The sequence below is a fragment of the Myotis davidii genome, unplaced genomic scaffold (assembly GCF_000327345.1).
Source record: "Myotis davidii unplaced genomic scaffold, ASM32734v1 scaffold217, whole genome shotgun sequence".
NCBI classification, from domain to species: Eukaryota; Metazoa; Chordata; class Mammalia; order Chiroptera; family Vespertilionidae; genus Myotis; species Myotis davidii.
In genome coordinates this window covers 7,864,996-7,881,385 of record NW_006290034.1, presented here as the reverse complement: position 1 = coordinate 7,881,385, position 16,390 = coordinate 7,864,996, and the positions used below count along the sequence as shown (strand labels likewise).

At 42.6% G+C, this 16,390-nt stretch overlaps 1 protein-coding gene across 3 annotated transcripts in view; it reads left to right on the top strand.

Annotated features, from left to right (window-relative positions):
• Nucleotides 1-16,390, top strand: part of PTPN22 (protein tyrosine phosphatase, non-receptor type 22) — a 51,700-nt gene that overhangs the window by 5,216 nt on the left and 30,094 nt on the right. For 2 of the 3 annotated variants that reach the window (XM_006763026.2, XM_015563455.1), the window contains exon 3: nt 6,524-6,755. In XM_006763026.2, coding sequence (XP_006763089.1) covers nt 6,669-6,755 — 87 coding nt within the window. In that variant the 5' untranslated portion in view covers nt 6,524-6,668. The remainder of the gene's footprint in view (nt 1-6,523; nt 6,756-16,390) is intronic. The other variant, XM_015563456.1, reaches the window with a different exon arrangement.

The window sequence follows — 16,390 nt, the reverse complement described above, 5'->3', positions numbered from 1 at the left end:
TCCATTGACAATTTTGTCCTGTTTCTTTGTCTCCGCATTTTTTATGCTTTCTTGGTGCACCCCTAGTGGTCTTTTGAGCAGTCTTGTTTAGTTAAGCCTGGCTTGTTGTAGCTAACACCAGGGGGGATTTGACCTCCAGGCCAACTGGCTGTGAGAATCAGCTGGGTCTGCCGGGAGCATTTATTTTTAAAAAATCAAGAAACTTTAACAAACAACAAGTGCTGGTGAGGATGTGGAGAAAAAGGAACCCTAATACACTGCTGGTGGGAATGCATCCTGATACTATGGAAGTCAGTGTGGAATCTCCTCAAGAAATTAAAAATGGAACTGCCATTTGACCCAGTGATACCAATTCTAGAAATATATCCTAAGAAGCCTGAAACACCAATCAGAAAGAACATATGCACGCCTATGTTCATAGCATCACAATTTACAATAGCTAAGATCTGGAAACAGCCCAAGTACCCATCAGTAGACGAGTGGATAAAAAAGCTGTGGTACATCTACATCATGGAATTTTATGCAGCAATCAAAAAGAAGGGTTTCTTACTTTTTGAGACAGCATGTAATATTTTCAACAATAAAGATTTTTTAAAAGTCAAGAAACGTTTCCCCAAAGCATTGCTTTGATTGCCATTCTCTTAAAACCTTTCATCAGAGCTTTGATTAGATTAGATATGTTCATTATCTTGCAAGTATCACATGATCTCACTCATATGTGGAAACCCATAAACAAATTAGATCCAGAGACATAGAAACATGGAACAGACTGAGGAATCTCAGAGGGGAGGCGGGGGTATGTGTGGGGGCATGTGGGAAGAGATGAACCAAAGAACTTGTATGCACATATGCATAATCCATGGACACAGACAGTAGTGTAGTGAAGGCCCAAGGTGGGAGGTGTGAGTAGACTAGAAGGGGTCAGTGGGGGGGGAAGCAGGATATATGTAATATTTTCAACAATAAAGATTTTTTAAAAGTCAAGAAACGTTTCCCCAAAGCATTGCTTTGATTGCCATTCTCTTAAAACCTTTCATCAGAGCTTTGATGAGATTAGATATGTTCATTATCTTGATTGTGGTGATGGTTTCATGGGTGCATACGCACGCCAACCCTTATCACATTGCATACTTTGAAATGTATGGGTTATTGTATGTCAGTAATACCTCAATAAAGTTGTTAAAAAATATCCTCCAGCGGTTTTCCACTACCCACCAAATAAAGCACAACTTTTCACCCTGGGTCAAAGTTCCTCCCGGGTCTGGCCTCAGCTGCCCTTTTAGGCTTATCACTCCAGACTCCTGCACATAACCAATACTCCAGCGAAACAGCCACTCACTACGCTGTCTGCCTCCCGCTGTCCTCTGTGTTTTGTATTGGTTTCTCTCAGGCTCTGTAGACAACTTGAAGACCCAACTCAAAGGTCACTTCCCCCAGGAGGTTAGCCAGATAACCCGAACAAGAAGTGATCTTTGCCTTCTCAAAATTTTGTTTGTACCACGTCTATGGTCTTATCACAAATGCTCTTAAATTACAGTTATTTGTGTACTTATCTTCCTTACTAGAGTAAAGGATCCTCGAATGAAAATAATTTGTTGAACACTTCTGCAGCACCCCTCTTCCCATTCTCTTGCACGTGTGTAGATCTCATAATGAATGAATGATCATCAAACGAAAGATGAGACTTTAAGTTTGATTATAGTTTTAATAAAATGCCAACCAAGCCTCACCAAGTATCTCGAACCTCTATTTTTTAAAAAAATTTAAAAAAGGTAAATTATTTCTGTTGCAACTTATTGGTTGACCTTTGCCTCCTGAGGATGGTATTTGTGAAACCAGAGGCAGAGTATGAGTCCCTGAGTGGTGTGTGTGGGAAACTATGAAGCTGACAGCAGCTGAACTGACACGCTTGGAGAGTCTCAGAAGCTGTAGTGACGAGAAGCAGGTTGGAAGATGGGCAGGGCACCTCCCTACTGTGGATGATGTGAGAACATGTGCAAAAGGCTTCAGCAGAGGTGCTTTAGAAACCTCTTCTGTTTCTCTTTACAAAAGAAGAAAGGAAGGCTAGTCTGGAAATAAAGGAGGTCATTTTTTTTTCCTGTCCATGGCAGCGCTTCGGGGCTGGACTGTGTGTCTCATTAGTAGCTCCATTCCTTCTGTCATAATAGCCCTGCTGCCTGAGCAGCCACATTCAGGTAGGGCCTCTTTGCCAGGTTCCTGGACCTCCCTCTGCTCCCAGCACAGCGAAAGTGCCCAGCCAGGGACCAGCACAGACTGTGCCAGGCAAGAGGCTTGGAGTAGCTAATGCAACGAGTGACCAAGTCAGCGGGGGCCTCTCACCAAAGCCTAAGCACATCCCTGTCTGCAGCACGCTTCATCCAATGGACTGCTTTCAGGTAGGCTCAAGGTCGCGTTAAGCCCTATGGGTTATACAAATGCATAGAAGATACTATCATTGCCTCTGATAAACTTAAAACTGCAGGGGATGTAGTTTTTTGCATGAACTCTTAAATAAACTGGTGGGAGACAAAGGGCATGTGAAGAAACTGAAAATTTCTGAATATAAATATAAAGATTTATACTGAAAGGATTCAGGCTAAGAGAAAGTCACAGTGAGATGGAGTTAGGGACAGGATTTTTTTAAGAAAAGAGTAGCTAGGTTTTATGGCTTTCTTTTTCATCTTGGTGAAAATTAGGGGGAAAGGTGAGAGGCAGCAGCAGAGTAAGGTCTGTGGGTGATGTGGTTGGATAGGCGAGTGGGGACACTTGATGGGGAGGGGCTTGTGACGAGCTGAGGAATCCGGACTTATTCCCATAGACTATCAGTCTGTACTTTGGTTCTTCAGCCTTAAAGTGGAATTTTCAGAACGTTCATACAGCCTTGGTTACTAGTAGATACTAGAGTGGAAAATGTATAGACACAGAGGTAGCTGGGAGCTATTGCTGTGGGAGTCCAGATGTGAAAAGGGAGTGGTGGTTAACCTGGGAATGGAAGAGGCAGCTTGAATCTAAAAGACTTTGAGGAGAAAGGACCACTAGGCCTCAGTGACCAAGAGGATGTTTGCAAAGGACAGAGTGTTTCACAGAGAATACACACAGCCCATATCAAATCCATGACCCTGGGACGGAGGGGAAGTGGCTTTCCCCGGGGAAACCATGCCTCCTCATAGAGAGAGAAGGAGTTTCTCAGAAACCCATTGACTAGTTTACTAGTATCTTGTGCTTGTAACCTCCCCTGACATTCTCTTTGGTGAAAGTTTTGTTGTTATCTAATTCCCGACCCCCGTGACACTGCTATTTCCCCTTCACGTGGCACACTCTCCTCTCCTCTTGTGGGAACAGGTGACAGTGTCATGGGCACTCCTCTCTGTTGTCATCTTCCTGCCGAGCAAGCCTCAGAGCCACAGGAGGGAGCAGTCGCGTGTTCCTTTCTCAGCCTTCAGCTGCTCATTCACGACTTCACTTTCCACTGGCGTTCACCTGGATGGTTCTGATGAAGTGTTCATGCGCCTTTTACTGCATGGAATTGTTGTGTTCACTCAGGGCTTGTGCCACACTGGTTTAAATGTTTCATTGTAAATTCTGGAAAAAAAAAATGTTAAGTACCTGCCAATCTTTGCTGCATGAATTGTTTCCCCTCCCTGTTCTTGATCTTCCCACAAGATACAAATGAGTTACCAGAATCTTCATCATCCAAAAGCATTACGTGCCTGTTGCCCTCCAGTACCTGCAGGAGGAGGTGTGAAAAAGTAAGCAGTAGCTTAGATTCGTTCAAAATAAAACATCTTTCTGTCTCCTTCACTTTGGTGTTTGTTTGCTTGAGTGGTCTGCTCAGGAAATGGCCTTTTAGCTAAGTGGGTTTTTGAGGTTTGGTTATTTCACGATTTTCTATACCTTTTGGTTTTAGAGTTGAACGGACTCCGAAGAATTGCTGCTTGCTTGAAAAAGATCTGCAGTTCTGCTAAGACACTGTTTTCAGATCCTTATATTTTGGGTAAAAGTCTATGGAGGGCATCTAAGCATGTTTTCCTTACTTATACCTATCTTCATTTTATCCCTCCCTAAGAAGAGAAGAAAGTTAGAGAGTGTTCTGAAATATGGACTTGAGGAAAATAGGTTTAAATTTCATTTTATTAGGTATCTTCTTGTTTATTAATAGCAAAGTTCCGATTTTGATGGAAGTGAAGGCATTCTTAGTGGACAGATTATGAAACTGTATGTATCTCTTTTTGACCAAATACAGAAAAATCATTTTCCTTTTTGGATTATGCTTTGCTACTCTGCAAATAAGCAAATTAGTTTGGAATGTATTTATTTTTATCAGTAAGTTCACATCTTTACTTTCTGAGATGCTTTCTTAACTCTCTAAGGATGTTTTTTCACTGTATTCTGGCTTGTTCACTCTTGTGTACCCAGCCCATCATGTAGTGCTCAGCATTTAGTAGTACTCAATAAACTTTTTCAACAAATTAATTGATTTTTGTGTGTGTTTTTCTAATTTAAAAAATTATGTAGTAATTTAAGAAGACTTTTTAAAAGCATTTTTAATCCCAACACCTACACAATTGATTCTTTTTTTACGTCTTTTAGTCTTCATTTAAACATGTACATAGTTTTACATAGTTTCAGTTATTGTGAACTTTAAATTTTGGCCTTTTAAAAATTGCCCCCTATTTCCAGGCTGGTGTGTCTCAGTGATTGAGAATCAACCCATGAACCAGGAGGTCACGGTCAGGGCACATGCCCAGATTTCGAGCTCAATTCCCAGTAGGGGGTGTGTAAAAGGTAGCCGATTGATAATTCACTCTCATCATCAATATTTCTGTCTCTCCCTCTCCGTTCCTCTCTGAAATCAATAAAAAAAAATTGAAAATTGCCCCATATTTTATATGTTTTAAAATAGCCAAATTAAACAATGCATTACTTAGAACGGCAAGAAATTCTCTTTTAATGCTAAAGGGGATAATTTGACAAATACTATCCTAGTCTCAACAAATACTGTTGAAGAATTATGGTTCATTTTAATTTATTGTGTGGATTGGGATTGAAATTTTTTATTGGCATCACATGATCTCTAAGCAGTATTCCTCAGCGACTGTTCCTTTCCTGTTGCAAGGCTCAGCAAAGTGGATCAAGCCTAATAGCGTTCAGAATCATGATTTCCTACGGAGACTGTGAATAATGCTGCCAAACAGAAAGCATTGCTAATAACTAGAGGAAGTCCTGACAGCACATTTGTAAATTTTCTTCAGGGTTATTTCAGACTAATTTTTAAAAATGTATTTTATTGATTTCAGAGAGGAAGGGAGAGGGAGAGATAGAAACATCAGTGATGAGAAAGAATCATCGATTGACTGCTGCCTCCACACCTCCTACTGGGGATCAGGCCAGGAACCCGGGCATATGCCCTTGACCAGAATCAAACCCAGGATCCTTCAGTCTGCAGGCCGATGTTCTGTCCACTGAGCCAAACCGGCTAGGGCCAGACTAATTTTGTTAACACATTTGTGGAACTTCTGTCCTCAAACAGATGACATGCTGCTTTTGGGTGGTTCTCTCGCTCAGTGAGACGCTCTTGGGTAGGTTTGTACCCACTGAGGAGACAATCTGAGAGGTGGGAAGTTTTTCTTAGAGCAGCCTGCCTGTCAGATGGGGTCAAGTGCCACACACAGAGTGTGACTTCCGAAAACAACGACCGTTTATTTTGCAGAATATAAATGTCTTTAACTAGAAACAGTTCTCAGGCTTTTTGTCCTGGAAGTCAAGCTGTTGCCAGCAGGTAGTTGACTCGCTCTTTTCCTATTTCTTCCTAGTTCCCTTCATTACATACGGGGGATATTGTGACCAACTTCCTGTGCTCCTGGGTCCTATATAGACCAGGATTCTTGGTCTTGATATCCAGAGTTCAACTGAGGCTCAAAAAGTACAGGAGGCTCACGGAAGTCCTGAAATCCACACTTCCCTTAACGGAGGCCAGCACTTCCCCAGCCCTGGGTGAGGCACCGGCTTTGTCAGGAGCAGCTGACTTTGTGAGAGTTTGAGGTCTGTATGGCCGACTTCAGAGTTCTGAATGGAAATGCCTTCTTGGTTAAACAGGAGTTTGCCATTGATCACACTGATGAGAAACTTTTAAAAAACGTCTCAACTCCAAACAGTGTCTGTCTCCCTTTCTGGGCCTAACAGAACTTTGCAGAGTTCATTCAGGACATGAAGAAACAGGTGTCAACAGGGCCTTTGTGCTCACTGGGGAAAAGGGGAGAGGCAAAATCTCTGGGTGAAAAGTGTAAATTCTGCCTTTTCAGTAGGAACAAAAAGAAGGTGAATTTCACTTAAGGGCGATGGGGTGCAACACGGGGCTGGGCTGAGCAGACCACAAGTTAGGTTCTGGCTAGTGTCTTGTTTGTTAAAAACTTGAGTTGCAACCAGGTTCCTTCCTTGAGGAGGAAGGCGCTAGGGCCCTGGAGTGAGGTGATGGCTTTGTTGTGTGACCACAGAGGCTGGTTACGTACTAATTTCCTTTCAGGCTTGTGATGAAGTCAGTAAACCACAGCCTTCAGCATGCTCTGCTGGGTCTGTACCAGTGGCTTCCAGCCGGTGTCTCGGCCATGACTCGCGTTGGACATGCCCTCCCTTAACCCAGTTGTACCTGATCTCTCTCGCCCTGCAGCATGGACGAAAGGGAAATTCTGCAGAGGTTCCTGGATGAGGCCCAGAGCAAGAAAAGTAACAAGGAGGAGTTTGCCAATGAATTTCTGGTGAGTCCGACGTGTGACACCCTCAGGGGAGTTACACAGACTACATAACTGACTCGGGTGGTCCAACCCTCCCAGACCAACTTGCTCTTGGGATTGGTGAATATCGGACCTCGCAGGAGAGGAGCAGAGGAAGTTAACCTAAGAGCTTGACTTCTCTGCGTTTTGGGTGTATTTTAATTATTCCCTCCAAAATACGGCTTTTAGTATTTTCTTTGCTAGCTCTTGGAGTCTGACTAGGAATCTACAGCAGACATACATCATTCCAGGTGTATAAATACTAATATTAATGGAACATCTGGCATTCCCAGGTGTCTCTGTTGTGATGTGTGTTTCCAATGGAGAACTTTCATTAAGAGGCGAGAGACCCAGATGAGCATGGTCTCTCTTTTCAGGGGACACTTTGTTAGCCTCCCGGTGGGATTTCACTGGATGACAGACTCTTCTAGAGCACCCAAACTGCTGCTGCCACGTTTCTAATTTTTCTTCTAAGACAAAATAAGATTAGAACATGTGTGTTTGCAATAACAGTGTTTCCTTAACCTTTTGCTCAGAGGGTGGGATGGCCAGGATGGAGAGCAGAGACAAGTGAGGGCTGTGGAAGAAGAATGAGCGTGAGGTAGCCTAGGCCCAGAGGGACTAGATTCCCCCAGGAGCCCCGCATCTCTGAGGAGCTGTGGTTAGTGATGCCTTGGAGCCGGCAGGCCTCACTCATCCGTAACCCAGCACAGCAGAGCCATGGGATGTCTGATGGTGCTCAGCATGTATTTTGGAATACTCCCAGCTGGTGTTTCAGAGCTATCACAACTTCAAACCTTAGCTCTTCGGCTGTGGAGAAGCGGGAAAAACAAGGGAACTGAAGTACAACACCTGAAATGAAATTGTAATTCTGTCTCCAACCAGATGAGCAATGATTTGACATGTTCCCTCAAGCCTCTGTTTTCCAACTTCTCAAGTGGGGAGAAAAATTCATGTCCTACCTATCCTCACAGGGTTGTTGTGATGATTAAATATCAATAGTAATCAAATGTAGCCATTCATTCAGTAATATTTATTGAGCACCTAGTATGTCCCAAGTTCAGTTCCAGGCACTGAGGATACAATAGTGGACAGAATAAAAATCTCTGCCCTCATGGAGCGAACATTCTGGTACCAGATAGTAGATGGAAAAGTACTCTGTAAAGTCTCTAGTGATCAGATATTATGATTGAATTCTAACATATTATAATAGAAATCCCTCTGTCAGCTCTACTTGGGTAATATTGCCGTAAAATAAGTGCGCTGATTGCCACCTGCCAGGCCGTCTGAGTCCCTCTGAGTAGGGAGGGAGGTTAGGGGGAGTTGGGGCCTATGTGTCTGCCCTGGACTGTGATTCCTGAGCCAAATTCACCCAATGCACAGAGGTAAAAAGTGAGCCGAGGGGGGCCAGCCTGTTTTACTTTGGTTGTGTTTTTAAAAAATAATATAGACTATATCCCTAATATTTCACCTTTTCTTAGCTCAGTCATTGTAACCTCTCACCAAATCAGGCAGTCACTTTACCTCCTATTTTCTCTGCCTCCAGCCTTGCTCCACCTTCAATCAATTTTCTGTTCAACACCCAAATGATCTTTTAATAATACAAATCTGGTCATTTTTTCCCTGCTTAGAAACCTTTTATAGATGGGTGTGTGTTTTTTTCAGCTGTTTAAAACTGTGAACTATAATGCCCATTTAGAAAAGTACATAAAATGTGTGTAAGTATAATTATAAAGCAACCACCACCCAGGTCAAGGACTAGAACATTGTCAGCCTCAGGAGACTTCTCTGTATCCCTTCCCCATAGGGTTCCTCATCCCCCCTCCCCCCACCCCCACCCTGACCTGCCCTGCCCTAGGAATAACCACTACCCTGACTTTTACATTAATCACTTCCTTGCTTTTCTAGCTCCTGATTTAAGGACCTTGTTTTTGGGTGATTAAGTGGAACCTCACTATTCACTGACTCACGTCCTCCAGTGGAAAAACAAAGTCTTGTTTTCAGCCCCACCTAAAGGTTCAGCTGAGATACCAGAGAGACGAGCTTTGAGGGGTTGGGGGTTAGGGCATGGTGAGTGAGGCCAGATGGCTTGCTTGGACAAGGTAAATAGGGCCATTAAATTGGGGCGGGGGTGGAGGGGTGGGGAGAGAGGGGGCATTCCACCTGATCATTTCCCACATCCCACCTTAATCCCTTAATGTATTCTTCCAGGATTTGGCGTTTCTGAGCTTAAGGACTGATTCTGTGACATAAGACCCCACTGGGTCCATGGCTTAGACTTTGTCCCCGCGACCCCTTGGCTGGCTCTCTCTGTGCAGAGCACGTAGCCCTGCTGTGGCGGGAAAAGCTAATACCATGCTGCTCAGGTCTGGTTCCCGGGGCCAAGACTAAATCCAGTAGCTTTTCTGTAGTTGAAACTGCCACTGACCACCTTGTAAGGTTCTCAGGCAGCCATTCAAACAGCTACTGAGTGCTCACTGTGTGCAAAGCATCGTGCTGGAAGCTGGCGTGGCAGTGCGGTGCTCCTGCTTTGGTGACAGTGTTTCCTAAGACACTGGAGGAAGTCTTAGCGAGGCAGACATTAAACAACGGATTCCGCCATAACATACTTAATTATAATTTGTTAGTCCTGGTGGGGTGTCAAGGAAGCATCACATTCATTATCTTTTTTACTATACATTAAAAAAACAAAACAATACTATGATTTGATTATAATCTCTGAGTTACAGACATGGAGACTGAGGCTGGAGAGGTTAAGTAATTGGTCTAAGCTCACTCAGCGTTCAGCCGTAGACATGAAATTTAACCTGGAACTGTCATTCCAGAGCCTGTGAAATTAGTATCTTGCTTCAACCGATAGATAACATTGAGTCCCTCAAAGGGCCTACCTGACTTGAGGGTAAGTTAGTATAGTTTCTCTACCAGTGTAACATAGTTTCTATATAGCAGAAACTGCTGTGTGCCGTCACACTATTGAAAATTTCTTTTTAAAGAAAGCCCCATTGTCGCTATTCTTATAAAATAATATCATTGTAAGTTAAAAGAAAATAAATTCATCATAGTATCAACATCCCAACAAATACAGTTTGGGGGTTTTTGTTTGTGTAGAAATTCTAGTTCTTATCCTTTTATATTATTGTAATTATAAGTATAAATGCAATTTATTATTCTTATTTTCGCTTAACATTACACCAATATTACCATGTTGATTAAAATCTGCATTCGTGACCTCTCACACAGCAGGGTATAATGAAAAAATAATCCTAATAATAGCTAATACTTCTGTACCTGTGATGGAAACTTTCTAAGTACTTACATAGCAACTCATTTAATCCATTGAGGAAGGCACTGTTATTATTTCCACTTTATAGACGAGGAAACGGAGACACAGCGAGGTTAATTGACTCACTCAGGATCATGCAGCTAGCATGCGGTTGAAGTGAGTTTTGAGCTCAGGTCGTCTTGCTTTACCATCTGTACTTGTAACAACTTTGGAGTCGGATAAATTTGGTTTGAGTTTAGGTTCTGCCTATTGTCAGCTGTGTGACCTTGAACAAAGTAATAAAAAGTGAGAATAAATAATATTCACTTTGCAGAACTGCTGAGAAGGTACTAGAATAAATATACAAAATGCCTGACACCTAGCAGGCACCGAAATAAGTAAATTACATCTCTGCTGTTGGACATCTAGGCTGTTTCTAATTTTTCATGATTATTGATAATACTGCAGTAGCTATGTTTGTCCAGGTGGGTTTTCCTTTCTTTTGGATTTGAGGCGAGAGCCCCCAAAGTGCTGTTACTAGGTCAAAGAATATTAGCATCTCACTGGTTAAGTATTGCCAAATGTATTTCCAAAAGAGATTTTTTAATTTGCAGTATCTGAATTTATCATCTTCTCTACCACCTTGCTAGTCTTAATTTAATAACTATAAAAAATAATATACATTTTTTACTACTTACCATATATGAGGCAATCTAAGTGGTTTACCATATATAATCTCAATCACTACCCGTCCAAAAGGAAAGTATTAGCTTCATTTTACCCATACAACGGCAAAGCCAGGATTTGAAATCTTGGTCTAAAACTTGAAAGTTTTCTAAGTATGAGCCTGTGGTCTTAGCTCCCTACCTCATCCACACTCCATTGATTCAAGTTTATCCACTGGTCTTAACTTAAAAATTGCAGCATCTAACACAGACACAGAAACGTGCTTCAAACACACATACACAACAGCTAGCAATAAAACAGCACCCACATAAGCGCCACTAAGATCAGGAATTATAACATTGTCCACACCCTAGAAATCCCAGGGGTGTCTTTCCAGATCCTCACTGCCCCCAACTCCCACCAGACTGGAGGTCAACACCATGCCGACATTGTTTTTGTTCTGTGTTGTCGCATGGCTTCAAGACCTATTTTTATATCACGAAACAATTAGATGTTCATCTTACCGGGTTTTGAACCTTATGTAAATGAAGTCATGTTGTTTCTTTTTATGCCTTTCTTCTCTCTCCTACATTATATTTATGAAATCTATCTTTGCATATAGCTGGGCCACTCAGGGCCAGGTCAGTCTCGCCCTCCTTTCCTGCAGCCGCCCTGTTTGCTGGGGTTAGAGGCCCACGCTCCTAATTCCCTTTGCTCACACTCATGTGTTCTCAGTCCTGTGGGAGCCAAGGGAGAGATGGTGCTGACCTGCAGTTGAAAGGCACTGAGGACCTACCTTGAGGAGCTCTGGACACAGCCCAGCTCTGGTTCCCTTCTCCCAGCTAGCACAGGAGGACTGCGTTTCATTTCGCCCACTCCAAAATTCAGCTTACGTGATGGCTTCTGCACAACAGTGCCGTCTTCGAAGCAAAGAGATTGTGGCCTTGTGCTTTTTTTCTTGTTCTCTTTTGAGAGTGAACTTAATTCATTTATCAGCAATTAATTGACTGGTCAGTGAGAAGAACGCACCAAGGATTCAGTCCTGATTTCTAGAATTTTATGGCGAGGACTTTAGTTCTGTTTTTCTATCTTGAAAGGAAAAGGGGTAGTAGAGCCCACAAACCAAATGAGCGTACTCTTAGCTTATCAGGCCCAGGAGGGATACTGGCCTCTTTTATTTTTTCTTTTCAATTTTAATGTTTGGATTTTTTTTCTCCATTGCAGTAAACATTCAATATTATATTAGTGTCTGGTGTACAGCATAGTGCTTAGACATTTATATAACTTAGGAAGTGATCACCCCAATAAGTCTAGTACCGCCTGGCACCATACAAAACTATTACAGTATTATTGACTATATTCCCTATTCTGTACAGGCCTCTTTTATTTATTCTCTCAGCATCTCTTCCCTTCATTTCGCTCATTGGTGCTGCTTCTAGAGAGCTCACATCCCCTACTTTGTAATTTGCAGAGAAATTTACCTCCCCCCTCTGACCTATCTTCTCCCCTGACCCCAGCCTGCCTCCATGGCCCTGCTTTCTCTTTTATACCCTTTTGCTCCCCACTCTCAGAGTTTCTCCTTTTCTAGTGAGGTGTGTCAGTTCTTCTGTCCCAGTTCTACTCAGTTGTGTTCACTCTTGGGGTGTTAGAGCCTGGGGGTCTGGTGGGGAGAAAAAGAGAATAAAAAAAAAGGATTTCACAGTGGACTGAGCTCAAGGTAAGATATCTAGGGGTAAAAATCTTTCCCACTTTCCAAATTCCATAGGACTTTCCTCTGTGATGTTCCCCGAGTGTCTCACTTTGTCATCCAGCATGATGACTCCAGGAGGATGAATGGAGTAGAGAGAAAAAGCCATCCTGTCCCACTGTTGAAGGTGGCAGTCAAGGCAGCGAAACAAGCATTGGTCGCACACACACACACACACACACACACACACACACACCCTTTAAGCATGATGCAGAATATTTCCAAGACACATATAAGAGACTAGAGGCCTAATGCACGAAATTCATGCAAAAGTAGGCCTTCCTTCCCCCGGCTGCCGGCACTGGCTTCCCTCCAGCACCTGGGACCCGGGCTGGCTTCCCTCAGGCCACCCTCAGGCACCTGGGACTAGGGCTGGCCTCCCTCTGGCCCTGGCTTCATCAGGAAGGACGTCTGGAATGGCGTCCGGTCTAATTAGCATATTACCCTTTTATTATTATAGATTTTATCAAATTAACTGAGGCATATCTTCTAAAAAGGGCTTTGCTTATGGCATTCTCCCTGGAAAGCACTCCACACGCAAGCAAAGCAAAACAAACAGATAAGACAATGTAACAAGGAGATGCATTAAGCTCAGTTCTGGAGGTTTCTAGAAGGAACAGTTCTGAGACTTGATATCTTTTCAGCAGCACATGGAGGCAATGGTGCCCTGAAAATGATCATTCTGAGGGTGCACTCAAACAAAAAGAGCTGAGAGTATAACACGAGTGCAGATGTTTTAGACCAGGGATGGGCAAACTTTTTGACTCGAGGGCCACAATGGGTTCTTAAACTGGACCGGAGGGCCGGAACAAAGGCATGGATGGAGTGTTTGTGTGAACTAATATAAATTCAAAGTAAACATCATTACATAAAAGGGTACGGTCTTTCTTTTTTTTAGTTTTATTCATTTCAAATGGGCTGGATCTGGCCCACGGGCCGTAGTTTGCCCACGGCTCGTGTCTGTGGCCATGTCCTTAGTTAAATTCCTAAACTTGCATGCATCTTGGTGTAAAAATATGCAGGGTAGTTATTAGTTCAGTATCTTTTCTCCTAATCCAATTCTGAAAAACCACAAGAATTCTGTGAGGGCTAAAAAAATTAACACTTGGCCGGGCTGGCATGGCTCAGTGGTTGAGCGTCCACCTATGAACCAGAAGGTCATAGTTCAATTCCCTATCAGAGCATTAAAGAAAAAAATTAATACTTGTCCTCCCCACCTTCTAAGTTCTTCTGGCTGGTTTAACCTTTAAATTAACAGAGACACATTAACAGGAGAAAATCAAAGTTTAATACATGCGCATGGGGAATTCACATAGGCATGAAAATTCCAAAGACAGTGAGGCAACACTGGGTATATAAGACATTTTTGGACAAAGGTTAAAGGGAGAGGTTGAGAGACAAGGTATTAGATTTCAGAGGTAAGAATGTGCCATTTATAGGTAGTCAGAGAATAACACACATGGCAGGAAAATCCTTGCTAGGCAACTTAGAAACAATAGGACACAGGGTATCTAGCCAACAGGCCTCTGTCTGAAGCCCTCCATCTACCAGACTCAATTCAAATTAAGCTAAGGGGGGCGTCCTCAGATCGCCCTTCCTGAAGCAGGTTGCTCTGAACCTCTTGGGCAGGAGAGGGGAGAGGGTCAAAGATTGTTTCTGAGTCTTGTTTATTAAGAAACAGCTTAAAAATCATTATCCCTAAAAGGCAGCTTCAGGGTGATAAAACTTTGGCTCCCTTCAGGGTCCAAGTGGGGAGAATCTTAAGTACCTGGCTAAGGAGTGTAGGCTTTTTCCTAGTAACAAGGGAGATTTACTGAAGTTGTTTTGAGCATGAGAGAGATAAAGAAAGCAATGCTTTAGTAATATTATTTTGGCATCATCATGCCTAATGGATTTCCATGGGGAAAGACAGAAAAGTGGGAGGATGAGTTAAGAAACTACTGTTAACAGTTCAACCTTGAAGGGAATGGGCCTGAATTTAGGTATGTACAGTGGGCGTAGGAAGGAAGGTTGATGCAATATATTGCATAGAAAGAATCCGTTGAACTTGCTGACTGAATTAGAAGTGAGAATTTTGGGAAGGGGGAACCAAAGTGACTCTCAGCTTCTAGAGTATGGCTACTTGGGATAAAGACAGTGCCGTTGGCTCTGACTGGTTTGGCTCAGTGGATAGAGCGTTGGCCTGCGGACTGAAGGGTCCCAGGTTTGATTCCGGTCAAGGGCATGTACAGGAGGCAGCTGATCAATGTTTCTCTCTCGTCGATGTTTCTAGCTCTCTATCCCTCTCCCTTCCATTTTGTAAAAAAATTAAAAAAAAAGGACAGTGCCGTTGGCATTAACAGTGGGAACAACGATGATAACTTACCCAAGTGGAAATATCTAGGACATGAGTGGAATTGAAATTTAGCAATCTAATCTCAATATATAAATTTGAGACATTCAATAGGGGTTGGGAGTATAATTCAATTTTGACCAGTTCCATACAAATTTTAAAAACGTTGGTATGCCTTCTATAAGAGTATATGATATTTCTGAGTATATGTATATAGTGAGAGAAGAGCAGAAAGTTGAGGACTTAACTTGGGAATTTTGGATAATTCACAATTAAAAGATGGAAATGGGACAGAGAGCCAGTAAGAGTGAGAAACAGGAAGGGGAAGTCATTTAAGAAAGAAGAAAACCAAAATAATGTCGACTAATAAGGTCCGCAGGAGGAGGAAATTTCAAGAGGGAAGTTAAGAGAATGAAAACTGAGCAAACCCTGAGGGATCTGACCATAGGAAGTAATTCATGATCTTCTTGTGACCAACTATTAGTGGGCAGATAATAACTATTTTCTGTAATTCAGCCAATATTTATTAGCTATCACAGATGTTTTCCCCTTATCTTTCTCAGATTGAGCAAGGGTTCCCCAAAGTCAGATCTATTAAAGGCGGTTTTGTCACTGGACCAGTTCTGTGTTGGGGGCCGTCCCTGTTCCCCGCAGAGTCTGGGACCCCCAGGCTCTTGACTCATATAGGAAATAATTCAGAATGAGTCCAAGCGAGAGTAAAAGCAAGTTTTATTCAGGGCAAGAAAAAGAGATTAGGCCTTAGGCTCCTGGAGACAGGATCAGAGGTTGAGCTGCCTGCTGCCCTTCTGGTTGCAAGTCTCAGAGGACACCACTGTGAAAGCAGCTAAAGCACACTTCCAAGTGGATGTGGGCGACTTATGTAAATTGCGTGCCGGATTAGTCAGTTCTTGGGATTTTCTGTATTTCCAAGGGTGGGTTGTTTCTAAACTTTGTGGTGCCAAACTCTGACTCAGTCTTCTGATTGGGGGGTGAGGGCGTGTGTGTGTCTTATTCCTAATATGGTTCATTCCAGAAGTGTCATGACATTGGTCCCCATCAGCTCCCCTTCCAGTTGTGTCCATGATCATTTGTGTTTTCATGATCAGATGGTACTATGACCTCTGGGTTGTTCTCTGGTCTATTTTTCTTCCATCTTGGATTGATCAGGTTTTAGCCAGTCCTTGTTGCTGTTGACTTCTGCGGCCAGGAGTTTCCTGCAATAAACTATTTCCCTTTGATCATGTGTTGGGGTGTGGACTCTGGTGAGAGGACTTCCTCATTCTACTTGTTTGGAGTTTTCCCTAACTTCTTTCTATCCTGTCTGCTTCTTTGAATGACAGTGTGTTAAACAAAATTTGGTGCGAGGTTGATTTATAAGAAGGTTCTAAAGAAGAACCATCATTTCCACTGACCTGAAATTTGGGTCTATAGTATAATTGGCAAATGCGAATAATTTTAAGGAGTTACTTTACTATCTTATAGACTCTTGTTCAATCATATTATGCTAATTCCAGACTGACCCAGATCAGTCTACTAACAGAATATGGTACTATTTAAAGGTCATCGTTTGGTTGATGGGGTGGGCTTGAAGTTTGGATAATATATATATATAT